Genomic DNA, 11955 nt, shown 5'->3' with positions numbered 1-11955 from the left:
TACTCGTGGAAGACAAGTAATATGCTAATAGGTATGTCCCCTCGAAGGTATTAGGGAGCTCTTGGGTGACAAAATGTGTCTCTTGGAGAAAAAAATATACCTCCATGCATTTTTTAAACCTCTATCCAGGTCAGTCTTTGCTTTTTATTCGCGTTAAGCCCATTGAGGGATATTAGTTTGCCTTGACATGGTTGATTTCAGGATTAGTTTTCTTTTTTAATTCTTATGTCTGCCTGTGACTTGTAGTGTGCATGGATATTTGAAGTGACTTGGACATGCTGTGCTTTGGGGCAGATCTTTGGGACCCCAGTGAGTTTCCTGCCCTGTGCTAAATGGAGGTCCTGAGGGAAGGGGAATGGGAAAGGAATAAAGGGAACTTAACAAATATAGTACCTTTACCCTATGTGAGATTAGGTTGCTACCTGTATGTTTCCTGGTGCTGTGCATTCCTGTTGGTAGTAAAGGAGACTCTGAGTTGCTCCGCAATGCTGTGGGACAATCAGGACTGGCTTTAAGGGTGCTTCATCTCTGTTGGTAGCACCTCCAGTCAGCGAGGATCCTGGGTCTGCAGGATGATCCATGCTAACACCATTTATCCCAAGGCAGTGAATCACACAAGCTTAGATGGTTCAACGGATGTTTATTGCATGGTCCCAGAACTCACAACAGTCCTCATTCCCTGGAAGGTTACCTTCAGGCTTGAGGCTGATCTAGGTTCCCTTCTGGTGCTCCTCCTGTATCCCCTTATGGGATACAGGGTAGTTGTTGTACACTCCACAGGGGGAGGGAATAGACACACTCACTTCTGGGAGAGTGCCAGTATATACCGTGGAGGTTGGGCTTGTAACCCTGTCCCATAACAGGGCAGGTCTGATACTGACAAGCATCACATAACTGCATGTGACCGAGCCAGTATACTCCCCCAGGCTGACACTCTCAGGTTGTTGCTAGGCCCGCCCTTAGATACAATAAGTGTATCCAAGGCTGCATTAGCAAACTAGGCCTTCATGAGGAATTAAGCACTATACTAATAGAGATATCGTGGCAATAATAGAGAACTCACCGCCTACCGAGTTGACATTGTTGCCCATCAGCCTGAAGTATGTGACCCTCATCCGGCTCTATATTGCAAGCAATCAGTATGTTTTCTTGCTACAAAATGGCTGCCTACAGCTTTCTCCCAGCATTCTCTGCATCATCGAATGTCTGTTTCTGTTATCATGATGCTGCTGACTTAAGAAATAAAACACAGGAAGTTCCCTTCCTTTGGGGGAAGCTTGCTTTATTTTGAAGAAAGAAAAGAGTTCGAACATACGTTGCACAGAAACAATACGTTTATTATACTGAATGTTGAAATAGGTTGTGTTTTTTTTTCTTGTAGTGCTGTTTTGTAGATGATTGGCGCATCTTTCAGTGCACACTGTGGAGCTTCCCTTTCATTCTTGGCATGTTCCGTCGCACGCGGGCAGGAGCCTCTTTGTCTTCTGATTTTACCGTCCCACAGTCCGTGTTGACGCAGTTACACTGGTCCACGTTGATGTACTCGTGGTCAACTATGCTCCCATCACTGCACTGCAGCTTTACGTGTCTCTGGCTGGTCTGCACCTCTTGACAACATGTACACTTATGTGACATGGATCTGGCCCTGGCTGAGTACCTGTTAGAAGAAAGTGTATGAAAATTAGCACCGTGACAAAAAGTCTCTAATGCTAGAATTAAACTCACACGTTTATTTTAGACCAATAATCACTATGACACAATTCCTCCCTGTTTGCACTAATATGTTGAGCATACAGAAGGTGCCTTTATAGCATGGCATATGCCCTGCATAACTGCACCGCGCTCTTACATGGAAAAGGTTCCACAGGCCCCTTCGCAGCGAGACATCTTGACCTCCACGAGGGATCGGCAGTTATTGAAGGAGAGGTAGTCATGGAACTCTTGTATACTGCAGGAGCTGCTCTTTTCAATACCTACAGGGGAAAGGAGGTCCTTATAAACATGAGCCATAAAAATGATAAAGGAAATGATTGCTCTTCCATTTTCCATACCCTTTTAGTTTCTTGTAGAACATTAAGTTGTAATGACGAAGGGTGCCGTTATAAAGCATTTCTTCCTACTTCACATATTTTATATCTACAAAAGTTTCTAGGGGATTGTACAAACAAGTACATGATAACGATTAAAAAGTAGAAGCAAACATTCCATAAATATGTATTTGGACCCTATTATAAGTGATTAAACAGAGTGCTTACATATTTTACAGCAGCCATTCGGCAAAAACTGGATGGTTCCCTGTGAATAGAAAATAGATAGAAACACTGAATCCATTACATTTGAACCATGAAAACAGAGGTATTATTCTGAAAATAATGTAGGGAATATGGGTGGAGAACCCTTACTTGTTGACCCTGGGTTCCCATCAAAGGTTTGAAATATCAGCAGATGGACCCAAAGGGAGAAGCTGGAGAACACAGTACTACTATGTCGACTCCAGGATAGAAGAAATCTATCCTGATGCATACACTCACCAAGTCTGTTCCTGTGTTGCGTAGCTACAAGTACAGTACATGGACCTGGACATTGAAGCTGGAGAGTTGTATACTGGTATCTAAACTCTTAGACGTAAATATACAAAGAATAAAGCCTGGACATAAATACATGTCGCTAACATCCCAGTATGTGACCCTTAGAAGAGAAATTGGAGAGCTATATTTTTTGAAGGCTTTGCATTAAGCAAGAAATGTAGGGGAAGGAGTGGACATTTGTAACATGCTCCAGTTGTCCAAAGCTATGAAGAGCCTCTATGTATAGTAGGGGCATTTTATTTTATTAAAGTGTAGGACAACTTTTAGAATGCCCTCTATCACTTGAGTTGAGGACAGAGTAGAACAAAAGAAAGAGGGGGAAAAAGTGAGAGGAAGGAGGGAAAAATTATTAAATATATATGGATATAAGAAGAGGAGAGAGGTAAAGAAGCTCTGAAAGAGTACAGTATTCTGTAGAAATTAGATGGAGCTGGAGGCCCACATTTTGATTGGACCAGATAGATTACTCACAGGTTCACAATTTTCTTCGGAGAAGAGTGGGCAGGAGATATGGGAGATAGAGGTGATGAATTGCTTTTTGATCTGAGTGCAACTATACACCGTGCAGTTATCATTCTCGGAGGGCAGTACATCTCCAGGCTAAGGGACAAGAGACAGATCATTAAGAGCATGTTGCAAAAGCTTAACAGAACCAACATTTTGGAGGCTGCTAAATCCACATCAATAATCCTTCACTTCCCCAGTGGAATAAAAAAACAGTATACGATTGGCATATTATGACATGGAAGCAGAGCCACTGAATGACTCAATAAAGAGCCTATTCACTGGTAACCCAGCTTTTGAAATCTCCTGTTCTTTGTAAGCACTCATCAGCGAACTGGAAGCTATTGTGTCAGGCTCACTTGGAAGTGGTTATATGGGTATCTATATGTTGATACAGTAGGTCTTAAAGCCACCTAGGCTGTATTCTCAATGTGTGGAGAAACAAACTAAATCTTTCATTTGAATCACTATCACACCCCCCAATGATTTTCTGTATTAGCAAGAATATGCACGCAACAAAGCCTTTGGGTAGTCTTGTGTTCTACAAATACATTGAATGGTTTATTGATGGATAACGAACACCACACTTACTTTCATGAGCTGGTTTGAGCCACCATGATTCAGGACGCAATGGGTCTGCTCACACACTCCACAGCATTCGCCTCGTGAACTGTCCAACAGCACAAAACCCTGTGACACGGGGAAAGGAAAAACCATCATCATGAAGAGTATGTACTTCTGCACACATTCTACTTGTCTACACCTTAATAAACAAAAAGACCCAGTAAAAACCATATATTAAACATGTTAAAAAAAATCAACAAAAGATCCAAAAGGCAAAAGCGGACTTAAGAAAGAGGCCACTTGCCTTCTAAAGTGTACCACACTGGAGATACAAATTGTGTTCAGGCGGCCTACTGTACTTACTATTGGGCATTTAACATTGCAGGGCACATGCTGGCATGTTATGTGGAGCCCCGTAGTGCCATTTCCATTGTCCGAACACACGCAGCTCTGGCAGTTGTCGGAGTAAACTGGAGATCCAGGCTGAGAAGAGGTGAGATAGTTTTGATTGTAAGCTTTTGAGATTGAGTCATGTCATGGTATTTTCTTTCACAGGCAACACAGCGTGGATAACTATCCTCCAGATATGCAACATTAAATATATACCTGTTCCTCTAAACTATATTTGTGACATGTTGGTCCGGTTTATGGATGTTATGTTAGATTATGCTATTGTCTCCCACTCCAATTGTACTTGGTTGCAGAATTTAGTAGTGCTTTATAAATTAATGATAATCGTAAAGTAAATGGTGTAGGAATGGCCTGTGAAAATACACAGGCTGTCCTAATTTCTAAAGCATCAAAATCCCCAAATACAAATAGTCATTGTCCTACCCGCCTATATAGCACCTCAACATCTATTGTTAAGACTGTATACCCTTCCATGTGCTATATTTTATCTTCAGATGTCTTCTTCACAAGGCCATTACCTCACCTCACAATAAACACCATATCCAAGGCTTTCCGTAGGATTCCATTGTGATGCAGAGTGTAGAGTATCATAATAAATGGTGAGATAATGGCCAAGGTCAGAAGTCAAATTTATACATAAGTGTTGTATAATAATTTTCTACCCCATTTGTAAACGTACTTCTACTATGTCTGTCAACACTGGCTACTTACCATGTATTCAGCATTTCCATGCACGCAGACGTGCTTACGGGCTGCAGTACGCACAAAAAGCAGGAAACATAGGGTTATTACATACTGTACATAGGGGTATTATATGCATAACACAATTAAAATGGGGGAAGCTTATTAACATCCAGATAATGCTTTATTGTTTTGTTTATTGTTTATTTTTTTTCTGGTCTAGAATGTTACAGTAAGCGGGGGAAATGGACAGTCGAAGGGGGTCCTAGTCGGCTTTCAACTTCTATTTTGCTATTTAAGGACTTGGTGAGTATGGTAGTGGTATTGAATACAACAATATGTGTGCTTGATTCTAGCGTGGACCTTTTTGGTGTCAAATCACATCTACCTCTAATGGTGTGATGAAAACACAATGTGTGTCTTTCTTGGTAAAATGTCTTCACTAAACATAGAGTCAATGTTCACAAATTGCATACATTTACACATTAGTAATAATGTTTAACAGGTTTGTAAGACAAATTAATTTCTTCAGTTTTAGACTGAGGTTTCATATTATACAAGAAGATTCGATTCTAAACTCCCCTCAGCAAATACCTTATTTTCCTTATGCAACAATACCATAGGGAACAAGGTTTTCTAGATGTATTTTTCAATAAGTCAATTGACCCCTTACCGCCTGGGAGGCATGCAACACATTGTAACCCTCTGTGACCAAGGGGTTAATGCAGAATGATCCATTCACATGTCAACATTCCTGAGATACTGAGGACGTTCACAAGTCACATCAGACTCATGGGTCAGGAGTCAGGACTTACCACATTGATAGACAGGACAGCAGTGACCGTCAGGAATTCCACCAACAGCTTCATACCCAAGTCCACAGTTGGGAGATTTGTTGGAGCACAAGCTGGTGTCACACTCTAGGGAAAGAAACCACAGGGTTACTTAATGTGTTCTATTGGCAATCTGGGAGAGGGCTGATTTTTGGAAGGTCAGGGCGGCTGATTGTGTACAGACAAGAGATCCTGTCAATAGACAGATATATTACAGAGTCCACCATAAGCAAAATATATCTCTTAATGTGGCCAGTTTGTTGATTAGTATATCCGAGATGAATGATTAATATGATCGTTAAGGTTTAATTGGTATGGATTTCAGATTCAGGCAGCAAAATGGCTAAGTTCTGGAGGGTGCTGAAAAGTATAATAGTGTTTAAGAGTATAGAGAATCAAGTTAATCAGAAAGCTATAAGGTATTTATTAGATTACAAGGAATCCGAATGGTATAGAGTGCGAATACCATTCATTACTAAACAATTTGTGAGTACATAGAACTGGAAAGATTACCAGTGATCCACAATGGATGGATCTATAATACTTTCAAAAAACCTCAGTGATCCAAAATGGATCACAGAGATTTTTGAAAGTATTATAGAATTCTGTATGGCACGCTGACGTGGAGATCAGCATACAGGTGAACAGGAAAAATGTGTGCACTTACTACACATGGTCTCATTGCAGCACATATCATTGGAGCTGGTTTGGGTCACAGGGTAGAAACCTTCCAGCACACATTGCACTTGTGTCAGCTTCTTGCACTCGTGCTTTTGGCAATAGATCCCACTGCCACCCTCCCTGCAGATGCAGTCCTGGCACTCAAACTGAAAGCTCTCTCCAATCTGTTAGAAAAGAAGATGAGAGTTTACCAGTGACACCCGAACCAGAATCCATGTTCAACCATCACACTCAAAACCCTGTGTGTGAGGAAGATGCCAGAATTCATAAGAGAAAATAAAACTTTGGGTGTAGGAGACGAGGTATCATCACTAGGATCTACTAGTAACTAATGGAGTAGCTGATACAATACCCAAGTGTCCATCTAAAAACTATCCCTTAGTGTGTAGGTTTACTAAGAGGTTTTGTGCAGAACATGAAAGAATAAACATCGGAATACATAGATTGCTTTAGACATGGACATACCTGGCGGGGTACGTTGTCAGGCCCAACACATCCTGCAAGAGACAGATTATCATAACCATGAGACCAGGTGGCAGTAGAAGATTTATGTACATATAGTCAAGGCTTCCCTATTAAAACATTGTATTACAGCTGTAGCCAGACTAATTTTCCCTCTAGATACTTCAAACTACCCAGGCATGCCTCTACATTTTCCATAGGGTTCAATGGCAATGTTGCCCCAGAATACACGGGCATGACCCTGCATGCCTCAATAAAAGGAAAGTCGAGGCAGATACATCGGTAGGTCGCAAAATGTGACCTTGACCTTTAAACAATCGAGTTCTATATTCCTTCGACACTTTTCTTGAGCTACAAATATCTCTTCAACAACATGTACATTTACTTATTAGTCCATTTCATACGTTGTTTCTCTGAGCCCGACAAACATATTGAAGGTTATTTTACCGCATTCCTTTACACAAACATCCACACTCGGGCTGTAGGGCATGGTGCCTTTGGGACAGAAGCATCCTTCAACCATACGTTCCTCGTCCTTCACCAATTCTGCTGCTTCTTCCGGGCTGAAAGAAAGCCAGGTAGAGATGCATTTTTTTTGTAAAGCTATCATTTATGTCTGGGAATGAACTTTCACTATTCTAATGCTTCACTAATTTAGAAGGTGGAAACACAAAAAACATTATTGTCCCATCTTAATTATTACAGCTGTGGAATCCCATTGTCCACAAAACATCTGTGTTGGTCGAGTGTTGACCAATAAAAAAACACAACTCTAGAGATGAGCTTCCTTGTTTATCATTACTGCTATTTAGAGTACAGGAGCATTGTTTTATATATATATATCCTCTAAGGAGCTTGCTACGTTTCAAAGAATAGAATATTTTCTCCTTAAACATAATGTGTGAACTTGAATTCATTTTGCAGTCACGGTACTTACGTGGTTAGGCAAGTCTCTGATAAAGCTGGACCACATGGCTGGTAGACCTTGTGAGAGGGGCAGGTAATAGCTGGACAAGAGAATTGCACAGTAACAAGTGTGTTAATACAGATACAAATGAATCAAAATGAGTTTAATCGTGAAGGATACTGGCTCATGGCTCACTGGATCATGGCTATTATTTTTCGCTATGTGACGATATATGTAAATGATCTTCTCTGACCTCTATTGTTCCTAATGTGTTGGGCTACACAGTCAATGTGATCTTGCTACTGTTGAGTGGAACTTGCAACTGTTGGGAGTCCCTGATGTAAGAACAAAATATCACGTGAATTTGGATGTATTGCACCCATTTGTAGTGACCATCTGAAGATACATATAGCCTTGGCAACCATATAACGGAACTTACCACAAGCTGGGGAGGCTTGGCTCCTCCAGTCAATACAGATACCCTGATCGGCACAGAGTAAAGCGTAGTGCTGCAAGCTGGTACATTCAATGTCGGAGTTGGGGACATGGCAGCTGTCAAAAATGCAGGCCTGATAGAAATCATCAGGAGGAAGTTTCGTGTGGCATTTCTGGAACGTCCTTTCAAAAACAGAACAGAAAGGTAGATCAAGTTAGAAGTAAAAAAACACTATGTCTATATCTAAAGGAAAAAAGGGTACAGTGGTTATTTTTATTATTCCCCAACTCTGCAGAAAAAGTAATTTGTTTGCAATCAGAAAAGATATGAATGAGTGTGGACCCCCTGCCCTGTTCCCAGTTCTTACAATCCATTGATGATATCACACAGAGGCGAAGGCTTGCAGGGAGTTGGAGGCACGGTGATTTGTGGTGCTATTGTGGGTCTTAAATTGGTAGCGCATTCAGGTTTTCTTGGGTCAAGCACAATCCAGGAGTCGGCCATGGTTACACAGTTCGATGTGATCTCACCACTACGCAACATGCAGTCATCTGCCTGGTTGTTTGTGCAAGTACCTGTATGTAAAAGAGTATTATTATATCAATAAAGCAACTGGGATAATGTCTGTAGGACAAATAGCTATGGGACACTTGCAGGGGGTTTTGTACCTATAACACTGACATTTTATCGAAATAATTTGAATTTTAGTGAATGCACTATCTGTCCTTCAATAAGCCACAAGCATTAGGAAAGGCCTTGAGTGCTCCAAAGGAAGCAAAGAAATGTACCGCAGCAAATCATTGCAAAGGCAAAATAATCCTTTCACACTGTAGCTTAATTTCCATGATAATCTGCAGCACACTCTACAATTCCTGTGCAATGAATTCTCCCCATCTTGCACACAGCTGCACCCTCTTCTCACCCCCCCCCCCATACTCATACTCATATCACAACACAGTTCCTTCTGCTCTCCCATCCCGCTTTAGACCATTTCCTATAACTCCACTACTGATCTTGCAAGACACAGCTATGTGATTGGACCCAGGTACTGCCCTGCAGCTCCCTCTTCAACAAGCCCACACTGTGTTTTTCCAGTCACAAGAAGGAATCTATTGGTGCATGTGTGGAATGTCTTCTCTTATTCTGCTTGAATCGTTTGGACATTTTAACAATAGATGTTGATCCAGGGATTAATCCGATTGCCAATTCTTGGAGTCAGGAAGGAATTTATTTTCCCCTTATGAGATATCATTGGATGATATGACACTGGGGTTTTTTGTTTGCCTTCCTCTGCATCAATAAGTAAGTATAGATATAGGATAAAGTATCTGTTGTCTAAATTTAGCATAGGTTGAACTTGATGGACCTACGTCTTTTTTCAACCTCATCTACTATGTAACTATGTAACTATGTTTTGAATAAATTCATAAAAAAAATCTGCAAGGTGGATATAACCCCCCCCCCCCCCATCAAATTCCAAATCAAATTCCATAAATATTGCCATTATTTTTTGGTGATGTGTGCAAGTTCCACATCCCCCCCCCCCCCCGTACGTGTAGAATAACAGAATTCCATGGGTCCTGCCAACCAATGTATTAAACCGAACTACCCGCTTATCCTTTGGTCCTTAATCATCCATGTAATATCCTTTACTCCCTCCTCTCCCTGGCCCCTGACTCACCACACTGTCCTTGCGTGTTATGGCCGAAGAGCCGGAAGGGGAGTTTCACAGAGAAGGCCAGGCCATTATAGGTGATGTTGGCCTCCAGCTCTGGTATCTCCACCACGTAATAGATGCCAGATTTGTAAATCTTCACTCCATATTTCCTGTAAGGGGTCCCCACAACTTGCCCATTCACAACAACCTAAGAGCGACAAAGTAAGGAGGGTCATCCATAGCTCAGATTAGCATCTTAAACCAACATTAGGTGTTTACTGTAGGTAGCTATCTGTAGGTCATGTTGGTCAAGCAGGGCAGAAGTAACACATGTAGCCTGCCAATCTCTGTCATCTGGGACACAAAATCTATAAATTTGAGGATGGCAGCTATGATTATATTCAGCTGTCCTATTTCAGATAAGTAGCTTACTAAGTAGTACTGCCCTAGGATTACTAGTTAACCCAAAGTGACAAATTATGTAGATAACATGCTATCATACCTGTAAACTGATGGGTGCCAAGCTTTTGGCCACAATCTGTATTTCTTGGGTTTCATGGCGAACAATGATGTTACGTGGACAGGAGACCCTGTCTCTTTCTCCACAGTCATAATTGTCTATGTAGATTCCAAAGTTATCAACTCTCTTTTCAATCTGCTCCACTAGGGCATAGGTGCAATTTCCCTGGTAGCTGTAGTAGGTCCCGTCAAAGGTGACGTAGTGGGGGTCTCCCCAGCCTGAGCACAAACCTGGAGGACGGAATAAACTTTTGTAAGATTCAGATGAATCAATTATGAGCATGCATGGTGGCTGGAAGACACACAAAATTAGTAGCGTGATAGTGTTATTTGTTTTGTTTATAGCCTGTTTCATCTGAATTTTAAATCCCCCATGACTTGACCTGTTTCCTAATTGAACAGGACAAACATGGTTCAGCCAGTGACGGAATTGAGACAGTCATGGTGACATAAAACCTAATGGAGTATTATAGGGGCACTCACCGAACCCCCCCCCCTTGAAAACAAGCATAGGGGACAATAATAGGACATACAGAGAGGGCATGTTATACTGTAATGCGAGGGGCTCAGTTAAGACTATTACAGCCAATAAACTCTGCAATGTTACTCAGATTTTATCTATAGTGTAGGAAAGAGGTTCTGAAAAGTAGCCAATGGTTCTAATTGGGTAGAATAAAGATGTACTCACAGTCACACTCCCAGTGCCAGCAGCAGAGGTCATCATCGGGTACAGCTATTGGTGGACGTCCATTTGAACATATGATTTTGGGAGGTGGATTACATTTTAGTTCCACAATCTCCACTATGTTGTTTTCCAGACATCTGGCCATGGTGCAGTTACACAACATCCAGGTTTCATTGTGCTGCGGAGCCAAGAAATATAATTATTAAGATGTACACATACAGAAAAGGGGGGTAATTCTATATATGCCTCCTTCCACATTACTGTTGGAACTACAATCATTCACCCAGTAGCCCAAGCACGCTGCCCAGGGGTCACACTCGACTCCTCTCTCACATTCGCCCCTCACATTCAAAACATTTCTAAAACTTGTCGCTTTTTCCTCCGCAATATAACAAAGATACGCCCTTTCCTCTGTTGCTCGACTGCTAAAACTCTGACTCAGGCCCTCATTCTCTCCCGTCTTGATTACTGTAACCTCCTGCTGTCCGGCCTTCCTGCCTCTCACCTGTCTCCCCTACAATCTATCCTAAATGCTGCTGCCAGAATCACTTTACTCTTTCCTAGATCTGTCTCAGCATCTCCCCTCCTGAAATCCCTCTCCTGGCTTCCGATCAAATCCCGCATCTCACACTCCATTCTTCTCCTCACTTTTAAAGTTTTACATTCTTCTGCCCCTCCTTACATCTCATCCCTAATTTCTCGTTATGCACCATCCAGACTCTTGCGTCCTTCTCAAGGATGTCTTCTTTCTACCCCCTTTGTATCTAAAGCCCTCTCCCGCCTTAAACCTTTTTCACTGACTGCCCCACACCTCTGGAATGCCCTTCCCCTCAGTACCCGACTAGCACCCTCTCTATCCACCTTTAAGACCCACCTTAAGACACACTTGCTTAAAGAAGCATATGAATAGCACTGTGGATATTCTCAACACGATACATAAAGCTTGGCCCCCTGCAGACGCACTTACCAGAACTCCCTCCTACTGTCTCTGTACGTTCTACCTACCTACCAATTAGACTGTAAGCTC

The 11955-nt window shown here is 41.8% G+C and overlaps 1 protein-coding gene across 2 annotated transcripts in view; it reads right to left on the bottom strand.

The window, feature by feature from the left end:
* Positions 1-1265: 1265 nt before the first annotated feature.
* The window catches only part of MUC2 (mucin 2, oligomeric mucus/gel-forming), a 63167-nt gene continuing 52477 nt past the window's right edge, over positions 1266-11955 (bottom strand). For both annotated transcript variants that reach the window (XM_075566857.1, XM_075566858.1), the window contains 17 exons: positions 10932-11106; positions 10227-10474; positions 9749-9932; positions 8435-8642; positions 8071-8249; positions 7662-7731; positions 7172-7287; positions 6728-6759; positions 6249-6426; positions 5564-5668; positions 4779-4819; positions 4020-4139; positions 3684-3782; positions 3060-3188; positions 2256-2295; positions 1850-1973; positions 1266-1657 (listed from right to left, as the gene is read on the bottom strand). In XM_075566857.1, the coding sequence (XP_075422972.1) occupies positions 1411-1657; positions 1850-1973; positions 2256-2295; positions 3060-3188; positions 3684-3782; positions 4020-4139; positions 4779-4819; positions 5564-5668; positions 6249-6426; positions 6728-6759; positions 7172-7287; positions 7662-7731; positions 8071-8249; positions 8435-8642; positions 9749-9932; positions 10227-10474; positions 10932-11106 (2295 nt within the window). In that variant the 3' untranslated portion in view covers positions 1266-1410. The remainder of the gene's footprint in view (positions 1658-1849; positions 1974-2255; positions 2296-3059; positions 3189-3683; positions 3783-4019; positions 4140-4778; positions 4820-5563; positions 5669-6248; positions 6427-6727; positions 6760-7171; positions 7288-7661; positions 7732-8070; positions 8250-8434; positions 8643-9748; positions 9933-10226; positions 10475-10931; positions 11107-11955) is intronic.

The sequence above is a fragment of the Ascaphus truei genome, chromosome 12 (genome assembly GCF_040206685.1).
Source record: "Ascaphus truei isolate aAscTru1 chromosome 12, aAscTru1.hap1, whole genome shotgun sequence".
NCBI lineage: Eukaryota > Metazoa > Chordata > Amphibia > Anura > Ascaphidae > Ascaphus > Ascaphus truei.
The sequence above is the reverse complement of the archived record's forward strand: the minus strand, read 5'-3'. Positions and strand labels throughout refer to the sequence as shown.